This window comes from Bombina bombina, chromosome 5 (genome assembly GCF_027579735.1).
Source record: "Bombina bombina isolate aBomBom1 chromosome 5, aBomBom1.pri, whole genome shotgun sequence".
Lineage (NCBI taxonomy): Eukaryota > Metazoa > Chordata > Amphibia > Anura > Bombinatoridae > Bombina > Bombina bombina.
Window position 1 is genome coordinate 1,051,254,129 of NC_069503.1, and position 21,701 is coordinate 1,051,275,829.

General features: G+C 35.6%; 1 protein-coding gene across 1 annotated transcript in view; it reads right to left on the reverse strand.

Annotated features, from left to right (window-relative positions):
- ENPP2 (ectonucleotide pyrophosphatase/phosphodiesterase 2) overlaps nt 1-21,701 on the reverse strand; it is a 136,005-nt gene that overhangs the window by 64,929 nt on the left and 49,375 nt on the right. Inside the window, 8 exon segments of the mRNA XM_053715316.1 lie at nt 3,564-3,672; nt 6,980-7,052; nt 7,320-7,385; nt 8,778-8,833; nt 10,544-10,663; nt 13,494-13,573; nt 14,034-14,131; nt 17,428-17,488. Of these exon segments, the coding sequence (XP_053571291.1) occupies nt 3,564-3,672; nt 6,980-7,052; nt 7,320-7,385; nt 8,778-8,833; nt 10,544-10,663; nt 13,494-13,573; nt 14,034-14,131; nt 17,428-17,488 (663 nt within the window).

Consider the following 21,701-nt stretch of genomic DNA (forward strand, 5'->3'; position numbering starts at 1 on the left):
AGATGTGCTCAGCTAGCTCTCAGTAGTGCATTGCTGCCCTATAGCGAACTTTAACATTGCAGGGGTTAAACACAGTTATATCCAAGCAATAGTGCAATAATAATTGGAGCATTTTCTTTTTGCACTTTTATATTTTATATTTGTAAGCAGGTCTGAAGAACGAACTGTACCATTGAGGTTCAACAGAAAAAAACCCCCACTGTTTTCTGTATAGTATTTTTAGGTCAATGATATGAAGAGTAAGCACTTTTATTCAGTCTTGGAAGTGCTTGTTTACTTTAAATGTGGGACTTGCCGAGAGATGGTCTCTGCCAATTCATACAGCTGTGGCTTTCTTCCATGTTAGTTTATTTGTTCCAGTCTAAAAAAGCTTTTCATTAATCTTGTTGCCTGCCAGAATCTGTTCAGAATGTTTAACTATTGTTCTTTCAGATCTATGGCAGAATATTCTTGCCTCAAAATTAGACTAGAAATACAAGGTTAAAGTTTATAAAAAAAGGTCATAATACAAACAGAAAAGGACATTAAACTCATAGTAAAATAAAGGTTTTAAAAACAGTTAAAGGGATAATGAACAAACATTTTTTCTTTCATGATTCAGATAGAGCATACAATTTTAAGTAACTTTCTAATTTACTCCTATTATCAATTTTTCTTCATTCTCTTAGTATCTTTATTTTAATAAGCAGGAATGTAAGCTTACGAGCCGGCCCATCTTTGGTTCAGCACCTGGGTAGCAATTGCTGGTTGTCAGCTAAATGCAGCCACCAATCAGCAAGCGCTATCCAGGGTGCTGAACCAAAAATGGGCCGGCTCGTAAGCTTACATTCCTGCTTTTTCAAATAAAGATACCAAGAGAACAAATAAAAATTGATAATAGGAGTAAATTAGAAAGTTGCTTAAAATGACATGCTCTATCTGAATCATGAAATAAAATATTTGGGCTAAGTATCCCTTTAAACACTGCCACTTTGCCAGCACAATTTGCAAATTAAGAATAGTTAGGGGTTACACCCCTTGAAATCCTTGGTAGAATCCATGTTCTTAATCTATGCAATTCATGTGACTAATTAAGGACAGATGTTATTGAGCTGTTCTCTGCGCTAGCCAATCAGTATTGCAGGTCTAGATACATTACACAATAATTAAGTATGAATGAGCCACTCCAGCCTCTCTACAGGGAATTTTCCAAGGAAATGCAACATAACTTAACATAACTTATTAAAAGGGACAATAAAGTCATAATTAGCATACAATTTTAAACAACTTCCCAATTTACTATTTTTTCATTTGCTTGCTTCTCTTATTATCCATTGCTGAAAGGTTTATCTAGGTAAGCTCAGAAGCAGCAAATAACCTAGGTTCTAGCTCTATATGCACACACACACATACAATATATATATATATATATATATATATATATATATATATATATATATATATATATATATATATATATATATACACATACATACATACATACATATATATATATATATATATATATATATATATAAATAAAATTAATTCATTAATTAATTAAATACCAGCTAAAGGTTATAATCTAGCTAATAAGTAATAATTGGATCCCATTAAAAATGAAGTGGTGATCCAATTAGTGCCCGGTAATCTAATGTATTAGTATATCCAATAAATAAGACATGTTAGTAGATTATAGCCAGCACAGACCTATTTCAAGCTAGTAGCTCCAAATACTGTTTCACAAATGAACAAGACATACCCAGAGTTGCAGTCAAGAAATTGGTGTACTTTATAATTCACTAAAGCAACACATTTGACAATTTGTGTTAATAAACAATAAAGAGCATGTACTAAGTGCAAAGTGGGGTACCCCAATGCTAAAGATATATCAAATCATTGCATGGAATAATTTCACCACATATACAAAATAAAATGCAAGAATATAGCATTTACAGGGTTAAACAACAACCAATTGCTAATTCATATACGGACTGTAAAGGTGTCAAGGTAAATGTCCAAGTATAATTATTTGGTATATAATATAATGCGCAGTCCTGATATATAGTAACAATTCAGCCATCCAAATTGTGAATGCAGTTGTATAAAAGTTACCGTAAATTAGCCGTTGAAGATATCCACTTTCCAAAAAGGAGCTGCAGGTCAGAGAGTCACAATTAATTCAAATGATCTCATCGGATCACTTTGCCAATCCTCCCAGAGCACTCTCCTACAATGTTTCACCAAGACCTGATTTGTCGATGATTTAGCGTATCTCTCAACGGATCCTTACATTGCAGTCGGCTGTCCGTGCCGTCAACCTGGTTAGTTGGGTACTGCTGGCTTGAGAAAGCCTAAGAGTAACGACAGGTGAAACGTACGTAGCGTAACGTAATGGCCACACCGACTAGAAGCTTGATGTGGGTAGTAGCAAACTAATGCTGGAGCATCGATACACTGTTGCAAGGAATATGGAAAGCAACAATTGTTAAGGAATTCCTCCTTGAAATACATTATGGAAGAAAGATCCGCCAGCACTACCCAAACTAAGCAGGTTGACGGCACGGACAGCCGACTGCGATGTAAGGATCTGTGGAGAGATACGCTAAATCATCAACAAATCAGGTCTTGGTGAAAACCTGTAGGAGACTGCTCTGGGAGGATTGGCAAAGTGATCCGGTGAGCTAATTGGAATTAATTGTGACTCTCTGACCTGCAGCTCCTTTTTGGAAAGTGGATATCTTTAACGGCTGGATGGCTGAATTGTTACTATATATCAGGACTGCGCATTATGTTATATACCAAAAAATTATTCTTGAACATTTACCTTGATGCCTTTACAGTCCGTATGTGAATTAGCAATTGGTTGTTGTTTAACCCTGTAAATGCTATATTCTTGCATTTTATTTTGTATATGTGGTGAAATTATTCCATGCAAAGATTTGATATATCTTTAGCATTGGGGTACCCCACTTTGCACTTAGTACATGCTCTTTATTGTTTATTAACACAAATTGTCAAATGTGTTGCTTTAGTGAATTATAAAGTACACCAATTTCTTGACTGCAACTCTGGGTATGTCTTGTTCATTTGCCACACAGTATTTGGAGCTACTAGCTTGAAATAGCTCTGTGCTGGCTATAATCTACTAACATGTCTTATTTATTATATTTATATATTTACACATACATAATATATATATATATATATATATATATATATATATATATATATATTTACACATACATAATATATATATATATATACACACATACACACACACACCAATTGTCATTGGCTCACCCATGTGTTCTGTTAGAAACCAGTAGTACATTGCTGCTCCTTCAACAAAGCATACCAAGTGAATGAATCAAATTTGATAATAGACATAAACTGGAAAGTTGTTTAGAATTGTATGTTCTAACTAAATCATGAAAGAAAAAAAAATGTGAGTTTTATATCCCTTTAAATTTAGATATTCATTTTTTTTTATTACATTAGAAAATGTAGCAGTTTAAGAGCTTATAAACTACTCATTATACATAATAATAATAATAATAATAATAATAATAATCTGAAGTTACCATGGTCTCCAACAAAGATAACGTTTACACATCTGTGTAGCTTCAACTGTTTCAAGCCATCCATTAGCTGACCTACTATTTTGTCTATATCCTTTAGAGGCGTTGTCATCTGCAATTAAAAAGGGAAACATTCAATATATACTCACATATTAGCACAAGAAAAAAGGAAATGTTAAAAAAAAAAAATCCAGTGGAAAAATGTGATTACATTATACTAAATAATTAGAAAAGATATTAATCTACTTGTGGTTTGCATTTAAATAAATAAATAAATGAATGAATAAATAAATAAATCAAATGAATGAATAAATAAATAAATGAATGAATGAATGAATGAATGAATAACTAAATAAATAAATGAATGAATAAATAAATGAATAAATAAAATGAATGAATGAATAAATAAATAAATAAATGAATGAATTAATAAATAAAATGAATGAATAAATAAATAAATAAATAAATAAATAAATAAATAAATAAATAAATAAATAAATAATCAGAGAACCCTCAGGAAAGGATTGGTGCAAGAATCACTTTATACTTTAAAAAGGGACATGGAAGTCAAAATTAAAGTTACAAAATTATGATTAAAGTGAAAGTCAATCCTAGCGTTGTACAAACGCTAGCATTGACTATTGAAACAATTAAAGGGGACTTCCATTCATGAAGTATAAGATACTTTATGTACAAAGCTCCTTTATTTGATTCAATCGATCGCCATTTTTAGCTGCTACAGCAGCCCACGGCTAAAAAATATTTTTGCTAAGAGGAAGTTTTCACCTCTTAGCCAATAGCCGTGCAGTAAATCCGGCTTGGCGCCCATGGGCGTGGGGTGCTGTACCAGGTAAAAACGGCGATCGATTGAAACAAATAAAGGAGCTTTCTTCATTAAGTATCTCATACTTCATGAATGAAAGTCTCCTTTATTTGTTTCAATAGTCAATCCTAGCGTTTGTACAACGCTAGTATTGACTTTCATTTTAAGCATGCAATAAATAATTTAAAAAAAAATCCAATATATTCTTGTTATCAAATATACCTCTTTCCCCTGGTACTCTTTGTTGAATGAGCGTATACTTACTAAGTTTGCCAACCCTATCTTATTTGCCCTAGGTTTTTTTAGTCTCCCAGAATCCCTTATTTATCTGCTCTTAGAACTTTATGCAATTCTACTGTATTTCATGATTATTTAATATTAAAGGTTTGAAATGAAGCACAATCAGCCATTGATAATAAAAACACAATAGCACTTATTCTGAATTATAAAATTGAATAGTAGATTTTTTTTCTGAGAAATTTCAAAATGTTCTTCAATTTGCCGCCACTCTGTATCATGTGACAGCCATCAGCCAATTACAGACTTGTATGTATACACTGTGATCTCATGCTCAGTAGGAGTTGGTGTCTCGGAAAGTGTGCATATAAAAATACTGTTCATAATGGAAGTAAAGTGGAAAATCTCCTAACACTGCAAAGTTTTTGAAAGTTTAATTTTGACCTGAGTGTCCCTTTAAATGAGAAATAGAATTTAAGGATTTGCGGAAAGTTGTTGAATGTATTAAAGGGACATAATACTCATATGCTAAATCACTTCAAACTGATGCAGTATAACTGTAAAAAGCTGACAGGAAAATATCACCTGAGCATCTCTATGTAAAAAAGGAAGATATTTTACCTCACAATTTCCTCAGCTCAGCAGAGTAAGTTCTGTGTAAAAAGTTATACTCAGCTGTTGCCGAGCTGCAGGTAAAAAAAATAAAAAATGAAGAAATGAACAACAGCCAATCAGCATCAGCAGTGCTGAGGTCATGAACTCTTTTACTGTGATCTCATGAGATTTCATTGTAAACTTCCTTTAAACTGAATAGGGAAATAACATGAGAGTGCACGAGGCTCAACCCCTAAGCTGTCCCAGGACAGACATAATATGCTGCTTAGAAATCGTTTACAATGGGATGTGGCTACTGAGAAACTTTTGAGGTAAAATATCTTTCTTTTTTACATAGAGATGTTCAGGTGATATTTTCTAGTCAGCTTTTTACAGCTATACTGCATCACTTTCAAGTGTTTAAACATTTGGGTATTATGGCCCTTTAAGTTAGGCTGTGTGAACAAATATGATTTTGTATGAAGACTTTTGTTGAACCAAATTATAACATTTTAAAATAAAATAAATAAATGAATAACCCTAATCCTGAGGAAGGCTAAGGAGTGTGCATGTGTCTTAAAGGGACATAAATCCAATTTTTCTTCTTTCGTGATTTATAACAACTTTCTCCTTTACTTCTAATTATCTATTTTGCTTCATTTTTTATTTCCTTTGCAGAAAAGCATATCTAGATAGATCCAGTAGCTACTGATTGGTGGCTGCACATAGATGCCTCATGTCAGGACCGGATTGGGAACAAAAATAGGCCCGGCATTTAAAGGCAGAGCAGCCCAAATCAGTTAGACTTGTGTCAGCTAGGTAGCCATAATAGACCAGAACTCTCATTCTGTGGCACCTCTGCTTAAAAGCTAGACAGAAAATGTACTTTCTGCTTTACAAAATCGGCAGATTGTAACAGATTTCACTGTTACCCATATTAAGAGAGGGTGGGGCCTCTATATAGCAGCAAGGCCCATATAAGACCCTGGCCCACCAGGCATTTGCCCTGTATGCCCTATGGCCAGTCCGGGCCTGCCTCATGTGATTGGCTCACTCATGTGCATTGCTATTTCTTCAACAAAGGATAGCTAAAGAATTAAGCAAATTAGACTATAGAAGTACAACTGGAATGTTGTTTAAAATAGTTTTCTCTATCTGAATCATGATAGAAAGATTTTGGGTTTAATGTCCCTTTTTGTAGAAAATGATGCAAAACTCACCATATCTGTAAAGAAAGTATATCCCTAACACAGCGCCTCCGGCCGCCACCAACAAAGCACTTTCTCCAATGAGGTGATGCTTCCACCTCTAGCTGTGCTAGGATGTCAGTCGACACGCACGGCTATTGGTCTAGAGGTGGAAACATCACCTCATTGAAGAAAGCGCTGTGCCGTGGGTGGCAAGAGGCGCTGTGTTAGCGATATGCTTTCATTACAGATAGGGTGAGCTTAGCAACGATGAGAGAAACCAATGTTTATTTTTAGTGTTTGTTATACGCTTGGATTTACCATCACTAATATTATGTTTTAGTAATTTTAACTTTATAGTTAATTGCGGTAACATTTATAGTAGTTTTTTCAATATACAAGCAGGACATATTTCCATCTCAAAAAAAGGAAGTGCATTAAAGACAGATATTAATATGTGGTTAGTAATTTGTATTAAGAATTTTTACAATAACATATTTCATTCATGATATGTATTAATTTCACAAGCATATACAGTATGTTAAACAAAAAAATGGTACAGCATAGAAATTACAAACCTCGGTGCCAAAAGGTCCAAATTTATGTCCAGCTATGTCTGGTTGCTCAGAGTAAAAAGCATAAACATAAGGTCTGCAAAATATAAAATATTTTTTTAAAAAATCATTTCAAAATCACAAATATCACCAATATTAGTTATTTTGTCTAAAAAGTATGTTTCACTGAAACAAAAATACAAAAACAAGACACTAGAATAAAAGGAAAATGTCTAAAAAGATTTAAAAATGGTTAAAAATATAAAACTATTCTCTGATGGCTTCTATTGAAGGTAGAGTTATTACTATATGCAAGTTATTTATCAAAACTATTGCTGTTCAAACTTGATCAAAAGTCACATACCTTTCATTGTCTGGTAAGTTTAGCCACTGTAAAATTGTCAGAATTCTACGCTCCTGGTTAATAGCACTAAAAATAAACAGAAAATCTTAATTAAATATGAGCTAACTTCTTACATTTTACAATGTGCAAAACTACTATTATTGACTTAAATAAAGTAGACGCAGCAGGGGGGAGCGAAGTTAAAGGGACACTGAACCCAATTTTTTTTCTATCGTCATTCAGATAGAGCATGCAATTTTAAGCAACTTTCTAATTTACTCCTATTAACAAATTCTTTTCATTCTCTTGGTATCTTTATTTGAAATGCAAGAATGTAAGTTTAGATGCCGGCCCATTTTTGGTGAACACACGGTGTTGTTCTTGCTGATTGGTGGGTAAATTCATCTACCAATAAACAAGTGCTTTCCATGGTTCTGAAACAAAAAAATAGCTTAGATGCCTTCTTTTTCAAATAAAGAAAGCAAGAGAACGAAGAAAAATATAATAGAAGTAAATTAAAAATTTGTTTAAAATTGCATGCTCTATCTGAATCACGAAAGAAAAATTTTGGGTTCAGTGTCCCTTTAAGTGAAATTCTTTTAATAGCATATAATTTGTAAAATTAATTTGCGGTTATAGACATAAATCAGGTTGTACCGATATCCATAAATACTTCATTGGTTTCTCTTTTCACAAGTTAATATAAAAGCACTTTTACCAATACTTGTTTTTTTAATAAGAAGAAAAGAATGGTAGCTTTCAATTGGACAATTTTGCAATAACAATCAGATAGAACATACAGTTTTAAACAACTTTCCAATGTACTGCTATTATCAAATTTTCTTTGTTTTCTTGTTATCCTTTGTTAAAAAGCAGGAAGGTAAGTTCAGGAGTGTGCACGAGTCTGCAGCACTATATGGCAGCAGTTTTGCAACAATGTTACACATTAACAAGAGCACTATCATGTCATGTAGTACCCCAGGCATGTGCATGCTACCTATCTAGATATCTCTTCAACAAAGAATAACAAGACAACAAAGCAAATTTGATAATAGAAGTAAATTGGAAACTTTTTTAAATAATTGAATTCTCTATCTGAACCATGAAAAATAAATTTGGGTTTCGTTTGCCTTTAAAGGGACATTAAACACTAAAAACATTGTAAACGCATAGTATTGAGGTTATCCTCCACTTCCTTTTTGTCATGGCTGCCATGTTGAAATCTAGGTTTCACTGCATTCCAGTACCAATGTGTGTGTGCACTTTTGCAGCAACTTGTCTAGATACATGCAGTGAAACCTAGGTTCCAATATGGCAGCACCCATAACTAAAGGGAGGTGCGTGAAATTTATTTAGTGTTTAAAAAAGTTTCATTGAAGAATATATTTCATTTTTACTATTTAATTACCTACAGTTAATATGTCAACAAATCATTCAATGCCCATATGGAATAGTAATGGTTAAATTATTATAACTTACATTGGCCAGAAAAATGTTGCCGTCTTCACTCCCTGTTTAGGGGCTGTGATCCAAATCTGAGTTTTAAAAAAAAGAAAAAAGTTGAATGTAATAAACAAACAATCTGTACAACATATGTCATTTTTATCTGTTGTTTCTCAGTCTCAGTTACTGTTAGCTGTATGTATAATGTGTGCATCCTGTGATTACAATGTAAATAACGCTACTTCTATCAGTGAACTGGCAAAGCTCACACATTGTACAACTCAAAGAAGTTAGTTAGTTCATATCGGCTCCCTAAGTTCCCAGTATACAAGAGATTGGCCTACAGTGCTATAAATCTGTATAACAGTACTTAAAGGGACAGTCTACACAAAATTATTATTGTTTAAAAAGATAGATAACCTTTACTTAACTTTATTACCCATTCCCTAGCTTTGTACAACCAACATTGTTATATTAATACATTTTATTACATTTAAACCTCTAAATTTCTGCCCGTTTCTAAACCACTATAGACAGCCTCTTAATCACATGCTTTTTTATTTGCTGTTCACAACAGGAGACTGCTAGTTCATGTGGGCCATGTACATAACATTGTGTTACCGCCTGAGGAGTTATTTAAGAGTTATCACAACACAATACTAAATGCAAGTCAATAGATAATAAATAAAAACTCATGTGATCAGGGTGTTCTCTGCAGAGGCTTAGGTACAAGGTAATCACAGAGGTAAAAAGTATATTAATATAACTGTGTTGGTTATGCAAAACTGGGGACTGGGTAATAAAGGGATTATCTATCTTTTAAAACAATACAATTTTTATTGTAGACTGTCCCTTTAAAGGGGAATACTTTATGTATAATTTATCACAACACAAATTCTTAATGATCATAACTCTTCCATGGTTCTGGCTAGTATATGAATAACAACAGAGCCTTTCAATAACACCCGTTACATTTAAAAGGGATATAAAACTCAAAAAATGTATTTGTGATTCAGGCAGAGCATACAATTAAAAAAATAAAAATGTTTCCAATTTACTTCAATAAAAAAAAAATCCTTTGTTCTACTGGCAGTCTTTGTTGAAGAGATACCTATGTCGGTGTCTGCAGCACTACCTAGCAGGAAATAGTGCTGCCATCTAGTGCTCTTAAGTAAATTAGAAAGTGTTTAAAATTGCAAGTTCTATCTGAATCATGTAAGAAAAAAATTGGGTCCCTTTAAAATTTAAAAAGTTGTGTGACTGCTCTGAAAGCAACTTGTAGTCAAAATAATGAGGGCTCATTTCCATTGGGGTGGTAAATTGTGGAAACTGGTGATAAAAAACATTTATCTATTTGTAATTTCCATAATGTGATACTGAATACTGTAACATGTTGCCACTCCCATTTGTGAATTGTATTTTGTTAATTTTCAATAAAGCTTTTTCAAAACTAAAAAAAAAACAAAAAAACATTTATCTACATTAAACTCTATAAACCATTTTTAACTTACCACCAGTTTCCAAGCTTTACCAACTTGATGGAAACTAGTGCTATACATTAAAGAATGAAATATAAAAACTGCAATATCAACATGCAATGTGTTTATAACTATAAATGTCTGAATTCAATTTAATTATCCGATTTAAAGGATCAGTTTAATACAAACAACTCATCTACCAGTTTCATAATAAATCTAGCAACATGCTGCTATCAACACAGAGATAAAATAAAGAAAATATATGTATCAGGGTATAATGTGTGGAATTGGAACTCAAATTGTGTGATTACAGTTGCTACTTACTGGCTGTCCTCCCCACCATCTGTGATTAAATTTCTCTCGCCCCCTTAAAAGGAAATTGGCATCAAAGACAGGGTCGTACATTGAATTCCCTACAATTCCATGGGATTCTGGATAAAGACCCTTCATGCAAAAGAAAACAAGTTAAAATAAGTACACAGCTATCTCAATTTATAGCTTACAACACAACATTTAAACAGTTTAGTAATATGTCCATAATATATATATATATATATATATATATATATATATATATATATATATATATATATATATATATATATTGAGAGATAGTTAGATAGATAGCTAGATAGATAGATAGGACTCATACATATACACACACAAATATGTAACCTTGACAAAGGCCCATGTAAGGGCCAAAACATTGGATATAATAAATGTATTTAAACAAGTTGAGTCATATACAGATATATCACTAATATTTGACCTAGGCTCTAGCATCTCTTGTTAGAGTGCTGATCATATATATATATATATATATATATATATATATATACACACACACACACACACATGTAAGGCCTGCCTACCTGCTTTTTAATGCAATAATTGATCGAAAATTTCAAAACTATTTTAAAATTGTATACACTATCTACATTTTTAAAGGAAAATATTGAGTTTTATGTCCCTTTAATGTCCTAGCGTAGATCTCTTGCAACATTAAAATGTAATACTTGATAGATATTGAAAAATGAACATTGCTATAGAACCAGGGGTCGGGACCCATTGGTGGGTCACAACAACATGTTTACTGGGTCGCGACCTGTGTGTGTGTTGTAGGAGAGTGTGTGTGGTGTGTTGTGTGTGTGTTGCATGAGAGTTTGTCAAGTGTGTGTGTTGCATGAGAGTGTGTGGTGTGTTTATTGTATGAGTGTGTGCGTGGTGTGTTTATTGTATGAGTGTGTGCGTGGTGTGTTTATTGTATGAGTGTGTGCGTGGTGTGTTTATTGTATGAGTGTGTGCGTGGTGTGTTTATTGTATGAGTGTGTGCGTGGTGTGTTTATTGTATATGAGTGTGCGTGGTGTGTTTATTGTATGAGTGTGCGTGGTGTGTTTATTGTATGAGTGCGCGTGGTGTGTTTATTGTATGAGTGCGTGTGGTGTGTTTATTGTATGAGTGCGTGTGGTGTGTTTATTGTATGAGTGTGTGCGTGGTGTGTTTATTGTATGAGTGTGTGCGTGGTGTGTTTATTGTATGAGTGTGTGCGGTGTGTTTATTGTATGAGTGTGCGTGGTGTGTTTATTGTATGAGTGTGCGTGGTGTGTTTATTGTATGAGTGCGTGTGGTGTGTTTATTGTATGAGTGCGTGTGGTGTGTTTATTGTATGAGTGCGTGTGGTGTGTTTATTGCATGAGTGTGTGTGGTGTGTTTATTGTATGAGTGTGCGTGGTGTGTTTATTGTATGAGTGCGTGTGGTGTGTTTATTGCATGAGTGTGTGTGGTGTGTTTATTGCATGAGTGTGTGTGTTATGTGTGTATTGTATGAGTGTGCGTGGTGTGTTTATTGTATGAGTGTGCGTGGTGTGTTTATTGTATGAGTTTGCGTGTTGTGTAGTGTTTATTGCATGAGTGCGTGTGGTGTGTTTATTGTATGAGTGTGCGTGGTGTGTTTATTGTATGAGTGTGCGTGGTGTGTTTATTGTATGAGTGTGCGTGGTGTGTTTATTGTATGAGTGTGCGTGGTGTGTTTATTGTATGAGTGTGCGTGGTGTTTTTATTGTATGAGTTTGCGTGTTGTGTAGTGTTTATTGCATGAGTGCGTGTGGTGTGTTTATTGTATGAGTGTGTGTGGTGTGCGTGTATTGTATTAGTGTGCGTGGTGTGTGGGTTATATAAGAGTGTGTGATGTATGTGTGTTGTATGAGAGTGTGTAATGTGTGTTCTATTACCTTTTACAACACTTTCAAGTTTGACTACAATGAGGAATATTGTACACACACACATTGTAGTCACTTTGCCAAAAATTGCAGCTATCTTGTTACATAATACTTTAGAAATTTTCAGACTAAGGGGCCGATTTATCACAGCCTGAATGGGGCCGTATACCCCTGTTTCTGCGAGAGCCTTCAGGCTCGCCGGAAGCAGGGAGTTAAGAAACAGTGGTCTTAACTCGTCCACTGACTCTGAGGCTGCAGACATCAATCCGCCTGATCTCATACGATCGGGTTGATTGACACGCCCTGCTAGCGAATCTGCAGGGGGCGGCATTGCACAAGCAGTTCACCAGAACTTCTTGTGCAATGTTAAAGGGACATTAAACCCAAAAGTGTTTCATTTTCATGTTATTCTTTGTTAAAGAGATACCTAGGTAGGTAGCGTGCACATGCCTGAAGCACTACAGGACAGGAAATAGTGCTGCCATTTAGTGCTACTGCTAATGTATAACATTATTGCAAAACTGCTGCAGACACGTGCACACTCTTGAGCTTACATTTCTGTTTTTCAAATAAGGATAACAAGAAAATATGATAATAGAAGTAAATTAGAAAGTTGTTTAGAATTTTATGTTCTATCTAAATCGTGAAAGAAAAAAAAATTGGGTTCTACGTCCCTTTAAATGCCGACAGCATATGCTATCAGCATTCAACAATGTCAGGCGGACACGATTGCTACATCGGATAATGTCCGTCCGACAGTTATAATATCATCCCCCAAGGATACAAATACGGTCGCGAAGGTACATAGTATCATTGCACTGGGTCTTGGGAAAAAAAGTTTGAAGAACGCTGCTATAGAACAAATGCATCTAAAAGGTTGTCACTACCACAATTTTAGATAAAGAAAGTTCATTAATGTCTATAACATATGCTGTGATGAAAATTGCATTTGAACATCATAAAACAATAAAATAAAATAACAGAGAGATAAATGGCATAAATTATTCTTATTGATGATTAATAATAATATTTATAATGAGAATAAACAACTTACTGTTGCCAAAGTGTACAAATTTGGGAACGTTTTAGTTGGATAAACAGGTCTCATATAAGGTGCGTGTGTTCCACATGATCCTAATAAAAGAAGAATGAGATGAGGGGAAACAAATCAATTATTATATTTTAATTCATTATTCATATTTTTCTATGTGTTTACTACATACAGTATGTGCCCAAAATTTGGTGATCTACTGGTGTATTACAAGTTTTTTGGAGGATTTTCCTGTTTTTTAACAGAGAGCACTGCTGAACAGTTGGGGTCAACTTTTATGAAGTGTGCTTTGCTCTAGTAAATAATTGCCATGGTATAATTCATTATTTTTTTTTTTATCTATGTTTTTCAGCCCAAAAGCATTACAAACCTTTATAGATGTTTAAACTCCATACAAGCACAAGTCAATGACCCCAACAAACCTAAAAAATACTCACTTAACTCAGGACACCTATTTGCTATATCATTTATTCTAATATTGTATATACTTGGAGAAGTTCCCTATTTCCCATAACATTTCACCAATAGGATTTGCACACTTACGAAGTTTATCAATGTTTGGTAAAACTTTATTTCCTTTCTTCATGTATGAAGCACGAAAACCATCAACAGAGAAGATAATCAGAGGAGGACGAACAAAACTAAGAGAAGAATATTAAAAAGGAACATTGTAAATGCAATATAAAATATACCAGGCAATAAGCCTGCTCAGGGGGCAGTCTATATTTAAAAAATATAAACCCCTAAGCTAAAAGTTACAAAAAATAAAAAAGTAAACCTAAACTAATACCCTAATAAAAAACACCCCCTAATCTAATACTAAACTACCAATAGCCCTTAAAAAGGGCATTTTGAAGGGCATTGCCTTAAGTTAAACAGCTCTTTTACTTACAAAAATTAATAATTACCCACTAACAGTAAAAAACCCCACCCACCAAACCCTTCAAAAAAAACAAAAAACTAAACTACCCATTGCCCCTAAATGGCATTTGTATGGGCATGGGCATTCAGCTCTTTAACTGCCCTTAAAAAGGCAATCAGTTCTTTTCCAGACCAAAAAACCCTAATCTAAAAAAAAAAAAAAAAAGCCACCCCAAAAAATTAAAATAAAAAGCCTAAGACTAAGCCCCAAATAGGTACTCGCCGTTCCTGAAGTCCGACAGAGAAGGTCTTCTTTCAGGCGGCTCCATCATCTTCTATCTTCATCCGGAATGAAGGTGGCGTGGTGCAGAGCCATCTACCCCGATGCGTGGATCCTCAATGGCGGTCCTCGGCTGCAGCATTCCTCAGCGGCATGGAGAATCCTCTTCATCCGATGTCCGTCATACACTAAAGATTGAATGCAAGGTACTGCAATCAATTTGGGGTACCTTGCATTCCTATTGGCTGAAATTATGAAATCAGCCAATAGGATTAGAGCTACTGAAATCCTATTGGCTGTTCAAATCAGCCAATAAGATTTCAGTAGCTCTCATCCTATTGGCCAATTTCAAAATTTCAGCCAATAGGAATTCAAGGTACCCCAATAAATTTGGAGTACCTTGCAATCAATCTTCAGTGTGCGACGGACGATCGCATGAAGAGGAGTCACCACACCACAGAGGACCGCTGCATAGGATCCAGGCATCAGAAACACAGCTCCACACCTTAACTACGGATGAAGATAGAAGATGATGGATCCGTCTGGAAGAAGACATTCTCCACCGGACTTCAGGAACAGTGAGTACCTATTTGAGGCTTAGGTTTAGGCTTTATTATTTACATTTTTGTTTGTTTTTTAAGATTAGAGTTTTTGTGGCTTAGGTGGGTGGGGTTTTTTTACTGTTAGGGAGGACTTAGTATTTTTTAGAAGTAAAAGAGCTGTTTAACTTAGGACAACACCCTACAAAAGGCCCTTTTAAGGGCTGTTGGTAGTTTAGATTAGGGGGTGTTTATTTTGGGGGGCTTTTTATTTTCATAGGGATTAGGTATAATTTTTTTTATTTTTGCTTATTTTTTTCTGTAATGTTAGACTTTTTTTTTATTTTTATTGTAATTTAGTAGCAATTGGGGTTAGGTTAGGGGGCTTAGTAATTAAATTTGCATTGTGGGGGGGGTTGGCGATATAGGGGTTAATATATTAATTAGGGTTATTGCGATGTGGGGGTAGGGAATCTAGGGGTTAATAGGTTAATTAGGGTTATTGCAATGTGGGGGTTTGGCGGTTTAAGGGTTAATATTTTAATTAGGTTCTTAGCGGATTAGGGGTTATTAACTTTATTATTTTGCGATGTGGGGGTTGACGGTTTAGGTGTTTGTTAATACTTTGTGCAGGAGGTTAGTTTTTTTTTTATACTTAGTGCGGGCGGTTACGTGTTATTTTGTTATTTCGTGTGGACGGTTGCATGTTTTTTTTATGTTGAGTTTTTTTTTAAAGCTTCGGGTTTGCTACCCTGCATCCAGGTGGATTCCGAAAATGGTCCGGTGGATTCCTTTATCACTCTGGCATTTTCGGAATCCACCTGGATGTGTGGATTCTTTTGGCTGCCTCACGCAGCCAACATTCCTTTGAGGATGCGTGCGCAACTGGCGACACATGGTATAGATTTTTATCAATTTATTTATTTAAAATTAAGAACATCTGTACTGCCGATTTGTATTGTAACACTTAGCTACCAGAAAGCTGTGCAATATATTGACCCGAGTAAATATTTAAAAAAAAAAAAAATGTAATATGTTTATATATCATAATTGTTTAAAATGTTTGATTTTAGAAGGAAAACATAAAATTAGTATGAAGTAAAAAAATAAACATCTCCAGTAATGTTACAGGGACACAATGTTCTCCAATCCCCAACATGTCAGTGTTAGCTGGCAACGATAGAAGCTGGACGAGTGCCCAACCTGGCTCTACATAGACTATGTCTGGGGAAGACGCTAACATGCAACTGCACATACACGGCTGAAGAATCATTCACTTATACTTTACACTAAACCGCCTATTCATGGTTTAGAACAAAATATCCTTTTTAAACGCAGTCATGTGCAATTATACCAAATGGGCATATCAGCTGTATATACTATTAAGGTCAACAGGGTTGTAGCCAAAAGGTCTCTATTAATCAACTATACAGGTGAGTTGGAGCAGTAGCATAAAAGAAAGAAAGGACATTTTTAAAACATATTTTTTTAAAAAATGTATTATTTAAAGGGACGTGGTACAAAAACTACATGCTTAAAGGTGGTTAAGAGCATTCCATTTTGCACTACTCACAGAGGAACGCTCGAGTGTTTGACCTCCAAAAACTAAAGAAAACCAAATCTTACTAAGCTTTAGGCTCCCATGTTTTTAACCACTTAAGAGGGAGTTAAATACAAAGTTCCTGGGCGAGTACTGTAAAAATGACATGCTCTAACTAAAGAATGTCATTTTCCAGTATGATACCCCTTTAAAGATTTTAAAGGGTCGGTCTACTGCAATAATAAAATGATCTAATCTGTTAGCGTATATTAATATTACTCAGACTTTCCTTCGTAACTATGGGCGTAGTTATCGCTAAGCACAAGACATTCCACCAATGAAGACACTGTCTTGTGACTTGCTTTTCAACAAATGATACCAAGAGAATAAAAAAGTAAATTTGTAAATAGCAGTAAATTGAAAGGCCTTTTAAAATTGCATGAACAATTACATTTTAATTTTATCTTGAACTTTAACTAGCTGTATAAGTCCTTATTCAGGGTGTTACAGAGTAGAATTAGTTCATTAACAATAAAAATAAATATGTTAGTTAATAGATTAAAAAGAAATTGTTTTTATCTGTTCACTGAAACAGCGTCTTGCAAAATACTCAATAAAAGTACAATATACCATTTGTATAAATTGGGTTTAATTTTTTTTTTATTACAACTCAAGCTCTAGAAAAGCTTTAGTAAAACAAACAAAAAATGTAATTACCCAGCTGGGCATTCAGGGTTTTTCATTTCTTCACATTCATCATCCATCCAATGTGTCCCACCTACAAAAAGGTAAAAATGCAAAGAGATATATAGAGCTGTTAGTATTATTAGTGAAACAGTACAAACAGTTAGCACAAAGTGAAGTGCAGAGATTTGTATTAATGTTATACCATTTACCTAATATGGGGCTAGTTTGCACTCTCACGTTTACGCCGCTAGACTTGGGCTTTTTGCTTGCCTCAGGTAGCGCACATATTACAAGTTAAAAGTAAAAAGATTTCGCTCATGTGCTAACCCGAAACACACAAAATGACGAACTTTGAATATAGTAACAGTGTTAACTTGAAGGGAGCTGAAAAGTGGAAAATAAAACCTAACACCCTTACTTGCGAGCAAACCCAATCGCATTTTCTCTAACCCAATATGAAAAAGTAAATTTATGCTTACCTGATAAATTAATTTCTTTTACGATATGACGAGTCCATGGATTTTATCCTTACTTGTGGGATATTAACCTCCTGCTAACAGGAAGTGGCAAAGAGCACCACAGCAGAGCTGTATATATAGCCCCTCCCTTCCCCTCCGTCATTCGGCCGAAGGTATAGGAAGAGAAAAGGAAAGGTTAAAAGGTGCAGAGGTGACTAAAGTTTACAAAAACTAAATAAATCTGTCTTAAAAAGAACAGGGTGGGCCGTGGACTCGTCATATCGTAAAAGAAATTAATTTATCAGGTAAGCATAAATTTACTTTTCTTTTACAAAGATATGATGAGTGCACGGATTTCATCCTTACTTGTGGGATACCAATACCAAAGCAACAGGAAACGGATGAAAGGGAGGGACAAGACAGAGACCTAAACGGAAGGCACCACTGCTTGAAGAACCTTTCTCCCAAAAACAGCCTCAGAGGGGCGGAGCTAGCCGTCATAGAGAGAAGCTGTGTTCAGATAGAGCTCCAGCACAAAAATTGATTAAAACCCTCTCAAGCCTCATATTATTGCCGACAGATAACAGCAAACAGCAGCAAACTTAAGCAGGACACAGGCTTAAACGATGTTGGACCTGATTTGTGTCCCAGAGCCGAGACAAAAACATTTGGTGCAAGCACTTCCAGAGCCTAATCAGGAAAGACCGCGGCTGCGGCCTACATCGGATCCGGAGGTAGGAGCTACACAATTCATAACAGCATAAGTGGGGAGAGCACACTCCGGACTTTAGCCTACATAAAATAAGCTTTTTTTGTTCTCTGCTCCCTGGCTTTATATTTAAAGTAGAAATTATTGGGATATACTGAGGAAATTGAGCCTGCAGGATTGGAGAGGCGGGAAAATCGCCATCTTGAAGTTCAAAAAAGACTATTATACTCCTGCAGAGACCTAGCAATTTTTATATTTGTGATATCTGTCTCTCTAGGACAGTAATAGCAATCAAGCTGCAAATTGCACAAGGCTAACACACAAGCTTACAAGAACAGCACAGCAGACACTTAGCGGGGAAAAGCACAGCAACAGTTAGCAGCACCTAATAATCTTCCAGGCCGTATTATAATGTCTACTGGATGTCGGGATGCACTGCTGCCCAACATGAGGAGCCAAGTGCTTTATATGGATCTCAAGGATTTACTGGAACAATATGGGAAGAAGATGTGCGAGAGGCTTGATGCCCTTATAGGCACAATACAAGCGGCTCGTACACGTGGCGACAATGCTGCAGAGAAGCGCATAGCAATACGGGAGCCACAAAGCAACATGGTGCCTGCAGCTCTCCAGGCGCGCTCCTCGCCATTGACAACAGCAGATGCAAGCCTTGAGATGGAGCCTCACTTTTCCTCTGCTGCTTCAAGCAGACTGTCTACATGGAAGAGAATACAGATTGACCACCCGCGCATAGAGCCCGGCACATCAGGGCGCAGCAGTGTTCATGTCATCCCCAACATGCTCTTCATTGTCAACAGCTTTACAGGCTTACCACAGCCTCCTTGCTGGGAACACCGCCAGTCACTATGGCAATATCAGGCTATGTGTCATTACTCCCCTTTGGATCTCTGTTCCGGTTTACGAGCCATGTTTAGTCTGATTCAGTCAATCAAAGCAGGTATTGGTTAGGGGGAGCGCTTGGGGAGAGGCGATTTTGGGTGTACTACACCCATCAAGACTGCCAAACATCTTGGGGATTCCCACTGCTACACTCCGCACAGCACACAAATCTGTTTTACCTTTTTCTTGCTCCTGTGTGTCTCTACACAAATGTAAATGTTTGTGATGTAACAGTATTTGTTTTTCTTTTTTTCCTTACTCTGTGTTCTGTTTTATCTAGAGACGCATGATAAGCCTATAGCTGTTTGCTGTAATATACTGCATTTATAACAAATTCTTTATAGGGAACTATGTGGGTTTGCATGTATGGTCTGTCTCATCCGCTTGTGTGGTGAAGTATTAATGCATTTTTTACTGACTAAGGTGTGGATTAGTGCTGAGTAGTATCATTTTGAGTGTTAGAGCTTTTCCATGCTTGGATTTGGCAATATATAACTGTATGATGATCCATTTATACACTGTTCGTAAGTTAATCCAATCAATGATATAGTGTCAATAGATAGATAACAAACCCAGCACCCTTGGAGTCTCTAATGTGTTACTTCTAGGAACTTCTGACTTCTCGCTCCGTTCCTCCATCCCCCCCCCCTTTCTTTGTTGAAACATATGCCCTAAATTAGTACCTGTGTAAAGACTTTGCACCTGCCCTAAAATGGTTAAAGATACGGCTAAGCGACGGCCTTTAGGCCTGAATATCCACCTAGCAAAGATTTTAAGGACATTGGACTTATGGGACATTCAAATGGTTTCCTGAGAGGATTTTCAGAGCATATCAAATCAGTTACTGTACTTTGTGAATGTATGATGTTTATCACATGATAGTAATACAATCGTTTATATTACCTCAAATATCTAAATGTGTAGTGTTTAGTGCACCACGGCTGTGTGTAATGATCACTAGACAGTCCTGGATGACCTTCCTGTGAGGATTTTCAGATCATAACAAATTAGCTACTGTACTTTGTTAATGTATAATGTTTTTCACATGATAGTATTATAATCATTTTTGTTGTCTTAAATAGGTAATTGTGCAATGCTTAATGCACCACAATTGTGTGTAATAATTACTAGACAGTTCTGGATAACCTACATGAGCATAATATTTAGCCCTAGAATTGTCTCTGTGTGGGGAATCGCAGCATTTAATGATAGACCTAACTATGGGTTTGCCTCTGGATAGCATTGTCTAAATCCCACTTTAGCGCTGGGGGAGGTCCTGGTCTTTTGTATATAACTCCCTGTCAAAGTGTATTTGAACTAAAGCATGTGTGAGTTCTTATTAGACATATTACAGCTGATCCTTAGCAAATCTTCTGTGGGGTCATTTAAATATTTTGTTATTATATGATCTGTATAACTAAGTCCCCCCATAAACTGAATATCTATAAGGGCTTAATGTGATTCTGTGTAGTGACCTTAGATACCTACCTAATGTTACCTAATTACCAGTTATGCCCGACTTGCATAATTGCTTCTGTGTATTCTATGTGTTAGATATCTATAGGCCCAAAAGTGGTCTATATCCTGCTAAACCCCTCAGTTAGTGTGATGTGTATTCAAGGGTCCAAAAGTGGCCTGAGCAATTATGGAGGGACAAAAATAGAGGGTGGCGGAGAGGTTGCTCCCCAGTTTGCTTACTATACTGTGAGATATTCATGTTAGTCGTTATATGTGTATATGTTTCATTGAGTAACCTGTATGTTGTATATTTTATTACCCTCAATAAAAAAAAAAAAAAAAAAAAAAAAAAAAAAAACAGCCTCAGAAGAAGCAAAAGTATCAAATTTATAGAATTTGGAAAAAGTATGAAGGGACGACCAAGTCGCAGCCTTACAAATCTGTTCAACAGAAGCATCGTTTTTAAATGCCCATGTGGAAGCCACAGCCCTAGTAGAATGAGCCGTAATTCTTTCAGGAGGCTGCTGTCCAGCAATCTCATATGCCAGGCGGATAATACTTCTCAGCCAAAAAGAAAGAGAGGTAGCCGTAGCTTTCTGACCCCTACGCTTTCCAGAATAAACAATGAATAATGAAGATGATTGACGGAAATCCTTAAATGCCTGTAAGTAAAACTTTAAGGCACGGACCACATCCAAATTATGCAACATACGCTCCTTCTTAGAAGAAGGGTTAGGACATAAGGAAGGAACAACAATTCCTTGATTAATATTCTTATT